The following is a 20,367-nucleotide window of genomic DNA, read 5'->3' on the forward strand; positions in this document are numbered from 1 at the left end:
CAGCTTTAGTCTGGTGAAGAGGCTCATTCGCTGTAAATGCGATTACCAGCATGAAGCGCCCGTCATCGACCTTTTAGCTTTTTTAGTTTTATTGTTTAAGTGTTCTCTTTTTTTATTGTCTGTGTTACATGCCTATTACTATTAATGCTGTTACTAATGTGAGCGGTTTATAGTAGGACAGGACTCATGGAAACATCACTTAGCCACACTGAACCGCGGCCCGCAGTGTGTCGCATATAACGTCCAATTGTTTATGCAGTTAACAATGCCACACATATATAACATATAACATGGTTACATCACGCTGATTACCAAATAATATGAAACGAAACGAGTATTTTAAGTTAAGTATAAGCCGGAGCCATCAGAATTCTTGTTCAATCACGGGCTGTGGAATTGTTTGAAAATGGTTTAAACAACGAACTCTTTTTTTTGGTCGCAGCTTTCTATATGATATGGCCGTGAATGTGGACCATCAGTGTTTTAGTTCTAAGCCGGTGTTCACTGCAGTTATCATGACATTGCTTTTACCCTGCGTGGCCATTTACGACGACTAAGATTTGCCCAGAAGTGTCTTACTTTGTTGTTATTGCTTAAAAACGCCGGCGGATGATTATCGACGACTAAGCACTGGGCCCAGCACATCTTCTATAGTAGCCGAATCGGCGTTTATCGAACCCAGTCCAAATGCGCACTCACACGCACGCACATACAGACACACGCAGGCATGCACGCACGCACGCACACGCACGCACATACAGATACACGCACATACCCGCACATACAGACACACACACCCACCACCGCACGTACAGACACACATATACAGACACACGCACATATATGCTGACCTCCACATCAAGTCCCATTATATCTTCTCGCTGGGCTTTTTCAGCTAGCTCTCTCGTTTCTCTTCCAGCCGCCGACCCATTATCGTGACCGCGCAATAACGTAAAGCTTTTTTATGCCCGGCGCCGGGCTTTGGCGCCTCCCCAAATCCTGCGCGATGGAACTCCGGTCGTAGCACCGCGTCCTCGTTGTCGCTTTATATTACGACCGCGCCATCGCCGCTTGAAATGCGACCCGGGGGAAAATATGGTGAGGCTGTTGCCAGACTGTCGGGCGCCCATTTGTCCTGGGAGCGTTGTGTGTGTGTGTGTGTGTGTGTGTGTGTGTGTGTGTGTGTGTGTGTGTGTGTGTGTGTGTGTGTGTGTGTGTGTGTGTGTGTGTGTGTGTGTGTGTGTGTGTGTGTGTGTGTGTGTGTGTGTGTGTGTGTGTGTGTTAGTGTGTGCGTGCGTGCGTGCGTGCGTGCGTGCGTGCGTGCGCGGGTGGGTGGAGCTATGGCGCTCGTTCTCTCTCCCCTTATCGAAAGCGACGTGTTGGAAAGACGATGAAAAAGCAGGGTACGTTAATTTCTGTGGCGAGGGACGTTTTTGGGTTTTGTATATCGAAAGCTGCACTAGACTAGTAGAAGGGAGTTTCGCCGCGCCTTTCATATGTTACAGCTGAGCCATCGTTTATAGATCCTAGGTTCTATAAACGTTTTATAAAGGTTCTATAAACGTTGAGCTGAGCATGCTCCGTAACATGGCAACCGGTCGTTCCGCAGGTGTTCCGCCGCTGCACCGCGCTAGCTGCGCCGGTCTCCACCGCTGCGCCGACTCGTGACGTCACGAGCCCCATTATGCAACTTCGATGCGCATGCGCAAGCCGCTCTCCGGTACCCTTCGTTACGCCGCCTCTTTCATACGATCACGTGACTAACTGCGCAGCTGAATTCACATGAGCCTGAGCATGGAGGAAGGAAAGAACTTAGGAGAGGCCCTGACGTCATTTTTTTGAAGCCGGCGCGGCCGCGCCTCGACCGGATGCTGCAACGTCTCTCCTCCTCCTTTACCCTCCGCATTTTCTTTCTCCGCGACGCTCACGTACGTAGGGCCCTTAGCAACGCTGTTGCTAGTGGCCCGAGTTTTCATAGCGACGCTGGCCCGACTTGGCTAACCCTAAATTTTGACGTCACTTCCGCCACACTTTCTCCAATGCATTGGGAATGACAAGGGCCTCTCCTAAGTTGTTTCCTTCCTCCATGAGCCTGAGCGTGTGCTCTCGCTGCTCTCGCCATTGCGCTTGCTATAGTCAGATGCGCTATGGATGAAGAAGCGGACGATGAGCACGCGTACAGTTCGCGGCATCTTCGGAGATTGCGAGGAGCTACGTCGGACGACCCGACATCGTACAAATGAAACGCGCAAGGCTAACCGTGCGGAGCGTACGTCCGAGACGTCGGAAGAGCGGGAAGAACGTCTCGCCAAGCATAATCATCAAGCAAGCTTTCGTTGCTAAGCCGAGCTAAGCCACTGCTCATTTTCTTGTGTGTGTGTTTGGAAGTGGGGGTGGAAGGGGGGGGGGGGGGTACAGGTTTTCGTGCGCACACACTGAGCCCTTTGAAATAAGTTTTGAGCCTGAGGGGTTCACTTCTAAGGCTTAGCCCAGGGCCTTTAGTAGTGTCCGCGGATGTTGCAAGTCTTGGAGGGCCAATGAATCACAAACGGTGGAGATGCACAGCGATAGGCACATGCTTTAATTGGGCACCTACTTTTGAGAAACAGTGTTTGTTTAATGTCATGGCACTCATCAAAAGAAATAAAAAGAAAGCGTCGTCCCGGTCCTTGCTATGTCGGAGTGACGGCCAGCCAACCAAGTGAGAAAGAAACAAAGGAGATAGCTTAAGAATAAGAATTCTGCATAGCAGAGAATAAGAATAAAAGAACATAAAAACGAAGAGTAAGACTGACTTAGGAGATGGGACTCAAAGAGAATATTTGATAAAAGTAACTGTAGTTAGTATTGAACGTGTACGTACATATAAAGGGCAACTGTTCCTGATTGGCGATGATATGTGCACTTCTAAGCATCAGGTTGCAATGCACGGCAAGTCGTGATTCACTGGCCTATAAGAATGGCTCTAAAGCTTCCATAACTGGGGGGCAAGGGGTTCAACACTTCGATTCTTGGCCTGCTTTGGAGGTTATAGATGGCTGCCAATTGTAGTAATGTCACAGTTGGTTTGTGTTTTTCGCCTGGCAAGTGCCCACGCACGGAAAGTCCTCTCGGAAAGTTCTGAGGCCACTCCAGGGCTTTGCTGTGCTCGCTTCAGTATATGGATCGTCTTTCTTCCCCGACGCTCTCTCTCCCTCCTTTGAGAGCATGAAATACTCGTAGTTATAACAAACTTGCCTATTTATAAAAAACTTGACTGCGACGTGTGCCCTAGGCCACGTGACTAGTATTCAGCAATAGTATTAAATGATGGCGGTTGATCACCTGTGTTTAGCAGTTTCCTTTCAAATGCCGAATGCCCCCTTTTCTCGCCCTTAGTGCTCTTTTTCTTGCACACTAGACGCGCGGCCAACCAGAGTGTACACGTGCACCGATTGACCTTGTAGTCGGCTTTGTCAGAGTATTGACACTTTTTATGGTGGGGGACGGGTGGGGGGGGGGGGAAACATGAGAGATGTTCTTCGGTCGGACTCTATATTTGCTTGAATCACGCGTCTTTAGACTCCTGTGGAAAGCTCCGACGTCTCCCGTTCGTTATAACCGCGTTGCGGCCATAGTTGTTCGTTTTATCTGAGACGCAGTGCCATCGCCCTAATAATTTGGGTGGTGACAATATTTAGATGGTAGCTTCACCTTCATTAATAACCTGTCATTAGTTATAACTATGTCCGCACGTTATAAGCTCGCTGTGGTGCATAGTGATCTGCTGTACTACATAGGCAGGGACACGTGTGCGGTCATTTAACTGAGAAGTGTCTTATACCACTCTCCGCGTTCTCTCTGTTTTATTGCGGCAATCCTTCTCCCCTTCTCTGCGACAAGCTTAGAAGGGCGGGCCATGCAACCATCTACTGTAGACCGCGACTACAATGAGCTGGGTTAAATTATTGCGTGTGTCTTCACTGCGGCTTAGAACATAGCACACACTGTTGCCTTTACACATAAAACTTCTGTACACAAACCATCTTTATTTACATGGACCTGCGTTTTGGAGGTACAATCAACGGAAAAGACATATTTTCTTCCTGACTAATGAGAGTGTTGTCCAGGCCAGCTTGAGCCATGAGAATGTAGACTGAGAAGTAGTGCTCTCAAAAATGACTTCATTCGTTGTTGTGCAATTCGAGTGTGCCTGCTGCTTGGGTGCTTGTATGTTAGCAAGTTCGGTATGGCTGTCGGTGTGTGCCTTTGCTTTTGGTGAAGCTGGAAGGCGGGTGTTTTGCTCCTTCCCTGCCTTCAGTTGATTGCTTAATGGCCTTTCCTTAGTTTTCAACAGCTTAGAATGATATAGAGACGTCCACCAGAGGTCTGCATTTTATAACTTGTTGTTCATCGCTCAGGAGCGGTCTCGCCAAGCACCAGCGTCAAGGAAGCAGCAGGAGGAAGAAAAAAATGGCCGAGACCACGTCCCAGGACGCCCTGGCCTCAGGGGGCGAGGAGGAAGAGGAGGAGGACCCGGACTTCGAGGAGCTGCGTCCTCCCGAGGTGGACCCGCTGGCTGAGCTGCTGGATTGCGGTGGGGCAGACGGCGCGATCCAGGAAGGGGGTGACAGTGTGGACGGTGAGCACCCGGCGAGGAATTCATTTTTGCGTCACCGTATAGCCTACGGTTGCATGCAGTTAAATGTTTTCTCTTAAAACTGAGTATATTATCTAAAGCATATATTTCTAACATAACTGCACAATTTAAATGCGAGAGTGAAAGTAAAAACTTGTTTCTTTGGTGATAAGAGTATGTTAGAGAGAAAGAATGAGAGAGGAAAGCTGGGAGGTTAACCAGAAAAATGTTCCAGTTGGCCACCCTGCTCTGGAGACAGGGAAGAGAGGCTTAAGGAAGAGAAAAAGGGAAGCGGGAGAAAGGAGTTGGGAACAAGTACACCCTGTGAAGCACTCGTGGGATACTGGGGCTGGACGAGCGACTGTGCTCTTTATTAATGAGCTGCGAGGACTGGGTCGAAGACATCCAGCACTTGTATCTCATTTTGTGAGTTTGCACAAATTATGCTAGCTACGCTAGTGGCAAAACGAAATCCACCCCATAACTAAAATAGTGGCACCCCTCTGTTCCTGTGGCTTTGTTTGCATTGCAAGAAAAGAGGCGGTTCATCCCTGCGTGATGTTCAAACTGCACACAAGCGACTCAGAAGGCGCAGACTTCTAACATCCAGTGTTTGAAACCTGTGTTGGTTAATCTTGTGTATGTTCTTCCTTATTAAAACTCTGGTAATATAATTTGTCAGCACTGCCGAATCTATCCCATTCGCTGAGACAGCTTTTTTTGCACCACTGTTTTGCATGTGAGAAGATTGTTTACTTAAGTTGAGGACAGAGCAGAGAGCTATATAATGGAAAATATTTGGTGTATTTTTGTTAAGATATAGGAAGCTTGCTGAGTGGGTCAGAGAAATAACTCGTGTTAATGATGTTCTAATGGCAGTCAAGAATAAATGGCAGGGCATGTGTGAACGGAGAATAACCGGCATGGTCGAAAAGGGTAACAAATTGGATACCAAAGAAAGGAAACAGTAGGAGGTAGGTGGATGGATGAGGCTTAAGAAGTTAGCGGGGGTCAAGTTGATGGAAATAGCACAGGACCGGGTAAATTGGAGCAATATAGGAGAGTCCTTTGCCCTGCAGCGGGTATAGTTCGGCTGCTGCTGTTGATGGTGATGACGACATTGTGTTGGGCAAATTCTTGCAGTGTTGCCGCGCGGAGGGACATGCTTCGCCTTCTCGCGCGTTCACGAGCCCAGCTGCAGCCTGGTGACACCCAGCCGGCTGCTCATGCTACCTGACTGCCCGCTCGAGGTGAAGATTGTCTCCGTCGAGAGGGACCACAGCAGCACGCACATCCTCAACCCCAACCTGTGAGCATGCGTCACGCTCGGACTCGCGCACCACCAAATGTTCTAGCTGCCTCGCTGTTACGTTATTGGTGTGGATTCATTGAGAGAAGAGGAAAGAAACACAGGGAGGGTTCACTTGCATGTCTCTTTCTTCCCCTATGTTTTGCGAAAGTTTATTACCCTTTTGCTAATATTAAGCAAATCGCCTAGACAAAAATACTTAGTGTGATCTGGTTGGTTGGCCCCCACTGAGGGAAGGCGAATAAGACACAGAAAAATGCGGAAAGCAGGAAGTACTTGGGAAGGCATTAGCCGTTCCCGGCTGCTGTTGTACTGCAGCCACTGTTGAGAAGTGAATGGTGTTCTGTTAGCTTACTCCCCACAAGCGTAGTGGACATCACTGTTGCTACTGCTATACTATTTACTGACGTATTAGTGAAATCCCTGGTTCAAGAATGGATGACTGTCTTCGACTCTTCGTTATTCTTCAAAGCCTCTGTAGCCTAACTTACCCCATTATCTGATATTTTTGATGCCCTATCCATGGTATTGAGAGGTTTCAGAGCGATTCTCACTCTCTTAGTTAATAGATGTCTTTCATACAACAAGGTTGATGGTGCTCAGGTCAGCGTGGTCTGCCCTTATGACTAACCCTTATAGAAAACACTGAAGGAGCATGTGTAAGGGCATGAATCATTTCTCAATGTCTGTACATTTAGGGGACTGAAAAGTAGCTGGAGAAACCACCTGGTCAGGTACTTAAGTAGAGGGAGAAACCGCAATCCCACCCTCCGGCAGCAACTGATGGTTACGCATGTGCGCGCAGGTACGTAATCGAACTTCGGCACGGCGACTTTCAATGGAGCATTCGGCGGCGCTACAAGCACTTCCAGCAGCTGCACCAGCAGCTGCAGATGTACCGTGCTGCCATGTCCATACCGCTGCCGACCAAACGACACCGCGAGCGCCGGCGCAGCTACCGCGAGGACAACAACGCGAGGAGGCCGCTTCCCCGCTTCCCCAAGAAGCCTGAGAGCCTGCTGTCACAGGAAGAGGTCCAGCAGAGGGCGGTGCGTGCGCAGGGCGTGTATTGGGTGTTGTCGATTTGTAGCACTGGCAAGATATTTTCTTGTCCAACTCAGTGGATACTTTGGAAATGGCTGAAATCTTTTTTTTTTTTCCTTCTACCACTGAGTGAGACTATTTTGCCTTTATTTATAGTATATAGTAGAACCCCTTTATAGTAAAGCCACTCATACTGGCAAAGATCTTTGCTTAAATCAGTCTTTACTATATCAGTTGTTGGTAATGACATGATCCTGAAGATGCTGTCTGTTAATTAAATGCCTACTTACTGAACACGTCTTGTTGCTTAATGAAAAAAAACTCTAAAATAGCTTTATTTTTATTTTATCATCTCTTTGTGCAGTTCTTTTTTCCCAGCTGTAAAGTTTTCTGTTTAGATCTTGTGTAAGTACAGCCTTTGTAAAAAGTTTAGAGCCCAGATGGCTTGCTTTTAAGCCATATATTATTACTTCTAAACAATCGTTGAAGTCCTAGTTGCAGAGATTAGGACGAAAAATCTTGCCTTCAGCAAGTTTGGAAACCTGGGAATGCATTATGAGCCACATAGTATGGCTCAGAAGTAGACCCCCTTGGTTTTAAACTTTTAACAAAGATTGTACATACTCCATAGCATGAATGTTACATAGCTGCAAATACAACTGAGTGCAATTTCATGTTGAATACTAAAGCCCTGCATGAGCATGACATTGTCTTCCACTGTTTCTGTCATTTAAGAGGTAATAGGTGAGAAATGCGTGTGAGAGTCAAATGCGGCACAACCGCACGTGCAGTGCCTCCACTTCTTGGTTGGCACTGCCTCTTGTTGCACAGCACTGCGAATACTTGGCTGTTTCTTGTGTTCCTTATTTATTGTTGCACTTTTACTTCCGTTTACTTTCTGAGCGGACCGCGTCGCCTTCTTTTTACGATCATAGCTTTCCCTTACAGCTTCAGCGCTTACGTAAAGTTGGCTTCTCCTTAGAATTGGTGAGCCTGGGGGTAAAATCATCAAAAAAAACTTGGTGTCTTTCTCTCTTTTTCAGAAAAGAACAATTTGCTTCACAATCCTAGGTAGCGCGCGTGCAGTGATGTCATTTTATGAGATGTACATCCCCGCTGCCAGATGCACTTTGCTATAACCGAATTTTATCAAAAATATCTATGCTATAAGCAAAGAGAGTGGGGGAATGTAAAGGCATCTATGGAAGACGAACTGGAACATCAGCTTCACTTTACTGTATCCGAGTTTACTACAGCGGGTTTTTACTAATTACACTTTCCACAGAGTAAATAGCATTGTAGCATGTTGACATCTGAAGCTATCCCAATTATCCGCTGCCAAAGAGTGCTGCTTATTCAGCGGTGTGAGTGTCGGCAAAGTGGCGCTGACAGCTACTTGCTCTGGTAGGAGAAGACACTGTAAATGAGTCCTGTCCTTGGGGTGGGAGGATATATAAGATGAAACAAAGCTACATATTGGAACTGGGCAGGCTTGTATCATCATTCTCAAGGACCTTCTGTTGCAACACTCTTGTTACTACTGGAAGGAACACTGTGTACCATTACGTGATTGATGAGGTCCAGGTGTTCCAATAGCTACGTCGCGGTGGCTTTTGTGTGCAGGAGCAGCTCGAAGCTTACCTTAGCAACCTGGTCATGGTTCCAGCCTACCGGATGAACCCGCACACGGTGAGTTTGTGAGCCCTTGCCTTTGCCCGCTTTAGCCACTTACAACCACTGGCTTAGCACCCAAAGTTTGCTAAGGTTTCTGTGTTCTTTTGTCAGCAGGCACATATAGTTGCTTTTAGACATATGTGCATCTTTGTGCCAATAATATGCGAGCTTATCTTGACGTGACAACACAACTGACTCATTCCACATGCCCCTGAGTCTAATCAGCAATTTATGTTGCTTGCAAAACGGTGCCTCCTGTAGTAAAGAAGCATACTTGAGCGAAGTGGTTACCTTGATTGTTCTATAAGAGACCATGTGCTGTGGGTAGTTTGCTTGGTTGTAGCAAAATCTCTGGTCATCATCATCATCATCTCTGGTAGTGTACCGTAAAGTTATCGGCACCTAGCCACTGTGGCATCAGCACCTAGCCTCTGTGGCTAAGTGGTTAGGGTGTTTGATTACTCAGCCAGAGGATCTGCGCTCGATTCATTAGGGCTTAGCGGCCGCGTTTTGGTAGGGTCAAAAAGCAAGGCGTGCGTTTACTGTGCGATGTCAGTGCGCATACCCTGGAGAACCCCAAGGCAACAAACGCACAAATAATGCCAGCAACTCAACAGCACAGGTTCCGAAGCAGTGGCACACCCATTTGTTGCGGCTAATTGCAGAAAGCAAGGAATCGAAGATGCGTATTGTAGAGCATGTGTTCATTAACTTATTGCTTGGAGGTTTTCTTGTTCATTTTATGCCGCTTTCGCTTGTAGACTTCGACGTCATGTTTCATTTCTGGGGAAATCACTGTGGTTGACCTCATGTCTGTGAGGTGCAGCTCGCTCAAAGCTTTGCTGCACAGAATGGCCGCAGCTCTAAAGGGGTTTCACCGGCTGTTTAGACTTGTGATGAGAATGTCTTGTAACATCGAGAAGGTGAATTCTGGCTCATGTTCGTCTTGTAGCATCAAGAGGATGAATTCCCACTTATCTTCATCTTGTAGTATCAAGAGAGGGAATTCTGACTGATGTTCTGTTTCGAGTGCAAGGAGGGTGAATTCGAACTCATGTTCGTCTTGTAATGAATTCTGACTTGTGTACGTCTTGTAGCGCTGATAGGGTGAATTCAGATTCGTGTTCATCTTGTGGCATCGAGAGGGTGAATTCTAACTCATGTTTTGGCTGGCATCCAACTGAGTCAGGAGTGGGGTGACTGCGCAGATGCAGTTCCTCGAGGTGAGCCATTTGTCGTTTGTCAGTGGTCTGGGCCCCAAGGGCCGCGAGGGACTTGTGTACAAGCGGTCTGGAGGCCACCACAGTGCCAGGGGCTGCGTCCGGCTCCACTTCATCTTCTACCAGTGCTGCAGCAGGTGGCGAAAGAGGTACGAATGCCCTAATTCCTGCTTTTGCCTTACAAACCACAGTGAAAAAATTTGCAGCACAAAAGAGATGTAGACACAAGCGTAGGGAACAAACAATACAGGACAGGAAAATTCAGTTGGAAGCATTGCACTGGTCCTGTCTTGTTTGCCCCTTAAGCGTGTGCCTACATCCCTTTTGTGCTGCTAATTTTTTCATCACGGATTGCAACCAACTAGCCCAAACCACCATGCCTTTGCCTTGCACTCCATTGATTGGCTATGTTGGCTTATGTGCCAAGTGGGCTTACTGTTGTATGACGAACCTTTTGTTTCTTCACCAGGTGGCTGATCGCGAAGGACACCTGCGTGTTGTACGTCCGTCCCCGTGACGGCGTCATCAAGTCGGTGCTCCTCATGGACCAGGGCTTCCAGGTCCAGTCCGGCTTCATGGCCACGGGGGTTAACCACGGCCTGCTCGTCACGAACCTCACCAGGTCAGCCTCCGCCTTTGGGTGGTGTATTATAGATGCCTTTAGCATACTGTGTCATCAGTACCCGAAGCCTGCATGCAATAAGTGTGCATGCACAAATAACCTTAAGGGTGTTTGGTGCCAGGTGTCCGGCACCTGCTTTCATGCCTGTCATGTTAACAACAATCATCATATGCACACTGACAGTAGGCGGGCTCACGGTAAAATGGTAACATAGTAACATAGTCCATTGATGGCAAGCGCCACTATGATGGCATGGCGTGGAAATTACTGCCAGCCCGCTGACTCTCAGATGTCACCTATTGACTGTATTTTAATTATGAAATCTTGAATTATCATAAGCTAAGAGACTAAATTACTTGGTTTTGTTTCATTCACTATTTCAACACCTCGTCTACTTTGACATGCCTGGCATATTGGCTGTGCTCCTATTGTTTGCCTGGCCTCCGCACTTCATTTTTCTTGAGATGGCGCTAGCATCTGTTACTTGGCATCATTGGCTTCGGTGCAGAAAGGCCTGCTCCTCCCGGGAAGCTTTTTAGCTCTGCAGTGTGAGAAAATAATTGTTCGGGGCTTTCAGACCAGGTTTCGGATTTAAAAGGTCAAGGTTTCATGATAAGGAGGAAGTTCATCAAGTGATACAAAAATATTGTGGTGTTCATTCACGGTTGCAGGCAAACAACTTCTCTGTTCTGAAGCGCTTGTAGGATTTAGCCTATAGAGAGGGGCATCTTAATGCATATGTTTCCCTGGTAGTTAAACTAGCATGCTAGTCCTCATGAGGGTGAAAAAGAAACAAACAAAAAAAAAGGTGAAGCATAAATCACTCATGTATTCTTATACAGTAGCTGACCAATTTTTCGGACTCCAATAATTCGGTCTTTATTAAGGAATCGTCACGCAGCCCATAAGAGAGTACATTTTCGTGACCGATACTGTCGAGCCCGCTTATAACGAACCTGAGCGTCACGCGGCGTTCGTTCGTTATATCCCGAAGTTCGTAGTAACTGGACCACAAACTAAAAAAGAGAGAAAAAAAAAGTTGGCGGTCAAAACATGAAATTTATTTCTTAGCAAAAAAGTCTTGTTTCTCCAGTGCAGATGTGATGAAGGCGGTCTCCAGTTTATTTAAAGCACTAGCGTGCTCTTCGCCGAGTCCCTTGGCATAGACAAGTTGTCTGAGGCCCTCTATATAGCCCATTGCTACAGATGTGCTTACGGGTGCTGGCTCAGACGTTTCATCTTCATCTGATTCTTCCGCGTCGCTCTCGGCCCGCACTTCAGAAACGATGCCTTCGTCCGTGCACGGTTCCGCAATATCCGCGACTTCATCCGCAGAAATAAAATCCTGCCAACCAATGCCAGGGCCTCCCATGTCGGAGTCGACGAAGCGCTGCCACAAATCGCCGCCGGAATCATCATCATCGGAGGCATTAGGCCCGACGTCCGGTACTGCGTCGACGAAGCCGGCCTTGCGGAAACAGTTTCGCACGCAAGTGGTCGTCACCTCCGCCCAGGCCGCCTTCACCATCTCAAGGGCTGAATACAATGAAACTCGGAGCGGCAAGTTAGCGGCCGGACGGTCAACGGCGATGAGCAAGCGCTGCACAATGCGGCGCCTATACGATGCCTTAAAGGAGCGTATTATGCCCAAATCAAGAGGCTGCACTTTAGAAGTGGTATTGGGTGGCAGGAAAAGTACAGTCACTGCCGTCAGAGACGTTTGCACGTGGTGCGCTGAGCAATTGTCGAGCAACAGCAGCACGCGCCTGCTTTGCCTCTGCATGTCGCGGTCAAACTCGCCCAGCCACTCTGCGAATAAATCCCCTGTCATCCAGGACATAGTATTGTGCCTGTAGCACACGGGTACATGGTTTCGAAAGCAACGTGGCTTCTTGGATTTTCCGATTACAAACGGCATGCGCCGGTCGCTGCCATTCATATTAGTGCACAGAAGAACTGTAACGCGCACTTTACTGTGTTTACCGCCAGCGCATGACTCCCCTTTCATGGAGTGCGTCTTGTCTGGAAGCATCTGAGAAAATAATGCAGTTTCATCTGCGTTATACACATCCTGCTCCGCGTAGCTTGCAATAATGGCTCGGTTTGTTGCAAGCCAATTGGCAACGTCCTGGTCACTTACCGAACGCGCCTCACCGACAATCGATTTAAAAACAATCCCATGCCGCACTTTGAACCGATGTAGCCAGCCATTGCCTGGGCAGAAGTCGGGAAAATCTAGTAGGAATGCGAAGTCTTTGACTTTGCCCAGCATCATTGGTCCACTTATTGGAATGTTGCGAGCCCGTGCGTCGACAAACCACTTCAGCAGCGCATCTTTTACGTCCGCATAGGTGGCCTTCCGCAGGCGCTTTCTGTCCGCTGTGTTGGCGTCGGAGCTGGCGATCTTTTCCTTATTCTTCAGAATTGTCGAGATAGTTGATTTCGACACGTTGTACTTCTTCACCAGCTCGCAATTTTTAGCACCTTGAGACAGTTCCGTCACAATTGCTCGCTTCGTTGCCATGTCCAGCGCTTTTCGTTTCGTGACTGCTGGAGGCAGGCAATTCCCGTCCGCCATCCCGAATTATACGACTCAGGCCCGACAGACGAAGCGCTCACACCACACACACGAAAATGGCAACAAAGCGCCGCAACTGACGGAGCACGTGCGCACGTGCGACAATCACACGAGGCAAGCGAGGAAGTCCCTAAGGAATGGAACGGAACGGACACACAGCGGGGCATGGTATGCAGCGGGGAGACCAATGAGAGGCATCCCTGAGCGTCAGTACTACCACCTGTTGGCTCCTACCGTAGTTGCTTTCAACCGCCCATGGCCTCCGAGATTACCTCCGCAAATCTCGGAGGCCACGAACCGTCACCGTCGTACTGAATGCAGCGGCGCGCGCCGCAGTGCATTCAGTCCGCCCGTGCAAACAGTACAACCGCTAGCGTATGGAGAGGCCTGCCTCCTGGCGCCCCGCGCCCCTGGCACGGCCGCTCAATGGAACAGCCAGGAAACGAAACGACGAAACTTCGAAGACTATGCCGGCGACCGGCGCCGTGGAGACAGGCGAAGACGAGGGAATGGCGAGAGGAGAGGGGAGTTGAGTTGCGAGGAGGGGCGGCAGCGTGGTCTTGGAGGCCACACCACGCGCCGACACTCGTAGGCAGCGCGCGTCGGTGAGCAAAGGGTAGCTCGCTTGCGAGGAGGATTGCGAAAACAGACCAAAAGGGATGGGAGCCCATCGTTATCTCGTATCGGGGCGCCGGGTTTACGCCGTCCGTTCGCTGTAACCGATCGGCAGCGCTCATACGTTCGTTATACGTGCGATCTTGTGCCATTGAAGTAATGTATATTTTGGCGGTCGATCCGGTCTCGTTCGTTATAAGCGAAAGTTCGTCTTAAGTGGGGCCGTTATAAGTGGGCTCGACTGTATTGCGGACCCTATGGTGTCCAGAAGTTCCATTTTTCGGACCAAATTCGGTGCGAGCAATACTGTGGAGATCGTTTTTTGGCCAAGGCTCGCTTTTTTTTGGCATCACCTAGATGCGAGCGGGCATCATTTTCGAAAACAACCGGTTTTGTGCGGCCATGAAAGCTAGGCAAAGCAGTCATTCGATTGGACTAACTTGGCTCTTTGTTCATCATCACCATTTGAGGCAGTAGCAATAAGCAAATGCTTGACCTTTTCATCGCGGCAGCCTATAAAGAGCACGCAATCGTATTGAAAATTGAACGTGAGCACCATCCGTCGCGGCTCGCTCGACACTGGGGAAACGGAGCCGGGTGGGGGGTCTGGTGCATTCGTGGTTCATGGGTGTTCTCATTCCGCTCGCTTTTTTCCTGCGATTTCCATCTCGCAGTTTTGGCTATCGTCGATAGCCATGGAGACTGAATGTCACTGCTTCGCTTGGTGATTGCATTCGTTCACAGCACAATCGACTGCGTCGCAGTACATCATGAAGTGGCATGGACATAATGAAAGCATGACTAGCCAAAATATTCTAACTGGAGCATTATAGCGGTTATAGCTTAGCATGATTCGCTTCTGCGGGACACCACTGCGCACGCAGTGACTGCCTTGAGCGAGTTGCATGCTTGAGCAAGTTGCGCGCACACCTGCCCCATCTGCACCAACCAGCAAGGGCGTCACGAGCTTAGTGGCAGCTGCGCCCACCATATCGAATCACGCGAGCGCATGCGCACAGACAACGTGCAGAAGCCGATCACTGTATATACTATAACTTCGTTATCGGCCTATAAACGAAACTTGGGAAGAACTGAAGTTCGTGATTTTTAAAGCTGATTTTTCGCAGAAAAGTGATTTTTTTTCAAGTTGACGGACTTTTTGAACTGTTCTATTTTTCGGACCATTTCCCGTGTCCCACCAAGCGGTTAGCGACTGTATATAGTATGCTCCCAGTCACAAAGAATTTTGAAAGGCGTGTATTAATCAGTGTCCTTGAGCTAAGTAAAAAGTAAATTTGGGTTTCTTCCCCTTGTGTTCTCGCATTCTCGCTGGGGTCGATTGATTGTTGTACTACTTCTGTGGTTTTTACCGGAAGAATAATATGCACGCTAGGCAAGAACACTCAGCAAAGTGTTTATCACCACATTGGTTATACAGTATTCAAGCTGCGATAAACACTGCGTAAAGAGCTTGTATGTGAGAGTGTCAACATCGAGTGCAGAAATACCTGGTGCGTCACTTTCGTAGGATGAGCGAGCAATTGTCATCACACTTTACGGCCAGCTGATTATTCACACTTCAGTTCATAACGCTCCTGTACGTTACTTTGCTACTTCGACGATGTTGGCTTGAGGTATAAAGGGTATGAATAACGATGCTGCATGTACTCTAAAAGCTTTATTAACTGTTTTCCTTGTGATGTCTTCTCGGAGGTCGTCGTGAAAAAAATGAACATTAAATCTGAGTATTGCGATGTCAGCATTGGCAGTTAAAGTAAAACCCCATTAATACGTAATTGGTGAAGACGTAGGCAAAGTACACAATATCCAGTAGTACACCTTAACCGGCCAATACAATTTTGCCATTATTCGAACTCTGAAGTAAGAAAAATTCAGGCACAGTAAATTTTCCATGAATACATGTACGTACGTGCATTTTATTGGTGTGCTACCGACCAGAAATTCGTCATTTTCAGTTGCGCTGTGGTAGTCGTGCGGCGACAACAGCAGTCTCAAAAACGGCGACTGGGGGTAAGCAAGTTTCATGCACGCGCTAGTGCACCCTTCCTAGTTCTATTTATAGTAGAATGAGTAATGATCAACCTTTTCTTAACTGCCAGTACGCGATACTTCGGTCGAGGCGGCTTCGGCATAGTGCCGACCATTCGCACATGCACTAACGCAACAACTGCTTTGTGGTTCGCGCAGCACCAGCTCCAAACAAAAGACGCTCCCACAAAATGCGCGCTACCTGCCCGCAACACATCCACAACGCAACAGCACTCGCAGGCCCACAGTGAGAGGTTGGCCGATTGGCACGAGCGAGCAGCACGACCATGCACGGGCAGTATGATCAACAGTATGAGCAGTATGAGCAGTATGTGAGTGATAACAGTATGAGTTTACCGCGATAGGGCTGGTGACAGTACTACTCAGTGATGGGTTCACGTTATTAGCGTAGCGGACACTTCCTGGGCCCCCTATCGACACGGACATCGCCGCATTTGTCGGAGCATGGCCAAAATGGCCACAGTGCCATATCGCCGGCAGTCTGCAAGTGATAATGCTATGATAATGCTTTCCGGAAAGGCGGAAAACATTTCACGTCACAGCACAGCCAGCAAAACTGCGACAGTGGGTACACATAAGTGGTAGGCACTTTGTGAGCCACTACATAAGTAGTCGGCCAACACATGGGTTTTAATGGTGGCAAAGCGGGGAATTCTCGCAACTATGTTTTAACTGCAATTACATGGTATGCGGGTACGTATTAATGAGGTTTTACTGTAGTACTTTGCTGATAAAAACTTAAGCCTTTTTTCACGGAGTGAACAAGATGCGTTGTTCTGTGCAGCTTAACATGCAAGATGGGCACAGCAGTGCTGTGCATTACTTCTTGCAATGCTCAGCTGTCTTTATAATAATGGCTGTACATAGACAGGCACCAAAAAGAAAATGTTAAAAAACGACAATATTCTCTCTATAGGGCAACACGCACACTGTGTGGGCGTTTGGTGCAGACTAAAGTGTCAGAAGACAGCACCACTCTATGGCGAAGGCGCGCGTATATAGGAAAGGGTTGAGTGGTCGACTCGGCTCTGACGCACCAGGCATGCTAAAGTAGAGGAGGCGCTGGCTATTTCTATTCTCTAGGGGCAATGCGCAATGATAGTTTGTATATAAATACACTAGTGTGCATACCATTCTGTATTGATGAAGCATTTTTGTTGGCCGCACAGGAATCTCTTGGTGAAGTGCTGGACGAAGCGTAAGGAGCGGGAGTGGAAAGACCACCTCCAGGAGCTGGCAAAAACGTCGGGTCGGGACTTCACGCACCCGAACCGATATGACGCCTTCGCCCCGGTCCGGTCCGCGAGCCGCTGCCGATGGTATGGATGCGCTAAAAAGCGCGGTTTTTGGAAACACTGGGTGTAGTGTTCTTTATTGAGAGCACGTGCAGAGACCTGGTCATCCGTTTTTGAACTTCTGCGACAATAGCTGTTAATTCCTGCACTTCGTTGTAGTCTTTCTCCCGTCCACCTGAGAGAGTACGAGAAGGAGAGTGAAGAGCAGAAAAGAGGCTCGGCGAAAGGGCAGGAAGCGACGAGGGTTGAAGTGAGCTTGAGGAGGAAAAGTGCCAAGTGGGCATACTAGAGGGCTGAAAGTGATCATGATCATTTCCTAATTGGCTGGGGCAGAGCACGCGCCGGCGGCAGGCCTAGACGATAAGAAGTTATAGCGTAGCGAGCTCGGATGAAGCAATCTGCTGCTGCACTTTTGTTCATGCATGCACAGATCACCTTGAGGGTGCCAAATGGCGCCACGTTCCGACGGTGCACGTGCTGCAATGTCGGGATAATCGCACGCTGATTTTTTTTCTCTGAGAGTACCCAGTATTGAGTATCGCTTGGATAATTGGACTATACTCACTCGAAGTTTACCGCAGGCATGTCATGTGGTTGACTTCCTATCGCGGACTGTTGTTGCAATCGACAATACAGTGCGATGATTGTGTTGTGAATGTTTGCATCATGAGCAGCATCCCTGAAGGCTTAAAGGTGGTCTTCTTGGATAGACAGTGAGGCATGATGAAGCGATGATGCATTAGGAGTAACAAGGCATTGAAGTGCTCCAGGGCAAGATAGGGAGTGGTGCGGCAGAATAGGAGAGGGAAAGAGCACCACAGCGTCATGAGGGAAGTCCACCACTTGGGGCATGGCACCGTGTCGAATTTGTGCCATGCACACTCTGGAGCCTCCTTAATTTGCGGACCCAACTAATAAAAACTGTTTTGAGGTAGCATGCGTGCGTATGGACAGTTTCTTATTGCACCTTGCCCTTCATTGGCTTTTCCTAGTATGCCGTCAAGCACCTAGCACTCTCCTCTGACACTGCCCGCAACTAGGCCTGCTGTGGTAGACACATTCGGCACTGTGCGATCATTGAGCCAGATATGCACCTGTAATACTGATATAATATAAAGAGAGTGCCTTGAAGATGATAAAGGTATGGATATATATATAGTGTATTAATGACTTATTCCCTGCATTGAGCTGATATTTTATCCCTTTGCTCTCGATGTTTGTTGATACTAGAATTTTTCGCAAACAGGGCAGTTAGAGCTGGTGTGGCTGTGAAACATGGAGACCTGAAGCATTTGTGTCGTACGTGGTAATCTCTGGTGCTTCTCTGTAGGTACATTGACGGGTCCAAGTACTGTGAGGCAGTGGCGAATGCCATCGACCTCGCCAAGGAAGAGATCTTCATCGCCGACTGGTGGCTTACACCCGAGATCTACCTCAAACGACCAGTGGTGCCCAACAACCGCTGGCGCCTCGATCAGCTTCTTCAGAAAAAAGCAGTAGGCATCAGCATCATTTCATGATTGATCTCACTGTAATTTAAAAATAAGGGTGCAACAGAGCGTGAATGTGATTTAACAGCATCTTTCTACAGTCTCATAAGAAATGACTTGGCTCCCAGATTACGTATCTCATCACAAAACATTTTATTTTGTAATCGCATGTTTGAACTTATTTGTGCTGGGCACGCGTCCCACCATCTGCGTGGCAATCACGCCTTAAATCGCACCATGCGGTTCCAGCTTAAGCCCTGTCTTAATGGGGCTCGTTTCACATCTCCATCGTTCACAATCTCGCACGTGACAAGAAATCTCATCTTCAGACATATCGAGCTTAGGTATTTCGCGACAGCTTCCAGGATCCTGGGTTAGAAGCAAGCCTCCTGTGCTGTATATTTTTGAAAAAGACTACATAGATGCTTCATACAGGATAGCAATTTAGTCCCACATGCTTATTTCGCATGCCGATCTTGTACACTGATTTCATGCATTAAGAGGTGAGCTGCAACCAATGCCTGCGTTTCTGTCCTTGTGTTGTTTTCTTTTTTTATGTCGCTAGGAAGAAGGTGTGAGGGTGTTTGTCCTCCTCTACAAGGAAGTGGAGATGGCGCTCAGTATCAGCAGCCTCTACAGCAAGCAGAAGCTGGCCGCAATGCACCCAAACATTAGGGTAAGGAACAGACCTCTTCCTTCTGGCTCAGATCAGCTTAGTTTCTACAAATTCGGTTTTCATCCTTGATGCTTGTACAGCTGTTTGGTAATTCTAGTCCCAGAGTGCACTCTAACAAGGACACTCTGGAAGGCAGGTGTTCTTGTGGCATCCTTGCACTTCCGTGGTTAACGTTAGTGCTATGCCAAGTTTTAAAGTAATGTGTCTGGAGTGTATTAATGGCGGTTCGTGCTTGCTAATGACAGATCCTGAGGCACCCTGACCACATGACTGGTGGCATCCTTCTCTGGGCGCACCATGAGAAGCTGGTAGTCATCGACCAGAAGTTTGCCTTCCTGGGCGGTCTGGACCTGTGCTACGGACGCTGGGACGACTTCAACCACAGGTTAGTTGAGGAGGGAGATTTTGAATGTGTCGCATAGAAACAAAGGGATTGCGTATGGGGGGGGTGAGGCGCGTTTGCTATTCGACCCTTCGTAATGTCAGTCTTTCGTTCACTGCGAAGACTTGTGCAAAAGGGGGCAGTTTTCATAGCTTCTCATTCCGCTTTTTGGAGTAGCCATTAGCACAGGGAGCATAATTTACCTACAGAGTAGCCCGCCATAGTGGTCGGCGGTTAGGGTGCTTGACTACTGTACTCAAAGATGCAGGATCGAAACTCGGCCGCGGCGGCCGCCTTTTGACGGAGGTGCAAAATTTCCGGAGCCCTCCACTACGCCATTTCTCATAGCCTGAGTCTCTTTGGGAAGTTAAAACCCATAAACCAGACCTTTATTTACAGAGCAGGTCAACATGCACTAGCAACAGCGTGGAGTGTTTGCACGTCATTAACCACAAGTCAGTGCAGAAATTTAAGGGTGCTGATGATGGTATGTGGTGCATGCCAATATCGTAACAAGAGAGATAATTATTATTGTGACTTGCAGTGTTTCCCTATTCTATGCACATTTAGCGACAAACTTTATCTTGCTGCTGTATTAAGGACTACGCTCCCTAATTAATGAAAATAATTTAGACTTTGCCTAGACTTCACAACAGGTGCAAGCATGAAATGCATATGGATGTAATACATTATGCGACGGCACGGGATGGTAGCTGCACTTGGTTATCGAACAGGTCCTTTGTTTCCTTCAAGCTGAGCTATGCACTTCATCAT

The 20,367-nt window shown here is 48.1% G+C and overlaps 1 protein-coding gene across 6 annotated transcripts in view; it reads left to right on the forward strand.

Moving 5' to 3' along the window:
* The window catches only part of Pld (Phospholipase D), a 112,187-nt gene that overhangs the window by 49,531 nt on the left and 42,289 nt on the right, over window positions 1-20,367 (forward strand). For all 6 annotated transcript variants that reach the window (XM_084584325.1, XM_084584321.1, XM_084584322.1 and 3 more), the window contains exons 2-11: window positions 4,401-4,621; window positions 5,762-5,927; window positions 6,733-6,976; window positions 8,595-8,660; window positions 9,854-10,014; window positions 10,335-10,487; window positions 16,920-17,069; window positions 18,376-18,541; window positions 19,101-19,211; window positions 19,457-19,596. In XM_084584325.1, coding sequence (XP_084440451.1) covers window positions 4,453-4,621; window positions 5,762-5,927; window positions 6,733-6,976; window positions 8,595-8,660; window positions 9,854-10,014; window positions 10,335-10,487; window positions 16,920-17,069; window positions 18,376-18,541; window positions 19,101-19,211; window positions 19,457-19,596 — 1,526 coding nt within the window. In that variant the 5' untranslated portion in view covers window positions 4,401-4,452. The remainder of the gene's footprint in view (window positions 1-4,400; window positions 4,622-5,761; window positions 5,928-6,732; window positions 6,977-8,594; window positions 8,661-9,853; window positions 10,015-10,334; window positions 10,488-16,919; window positions 17,070-18,375; window positions 18,542-19,100; window positions 19,212-19,456; window positions 19,597-20,367) is intronic.

This window comes from Amblyomma maculatum, chromosome 11 (genome assembly GCF_055883805.1).
Source record: "Amblyomma maculatum isolate TAMU_Amacu chromosome 11, ASM5588380v1, whole genome shotgun sequence".
Lineage (NCBI taxonomy): Eukaryota > Metazoa > Arthropoda > Arachnida > Ixodida > Ixodidae > Amblyomma > Amblyomma maculatum.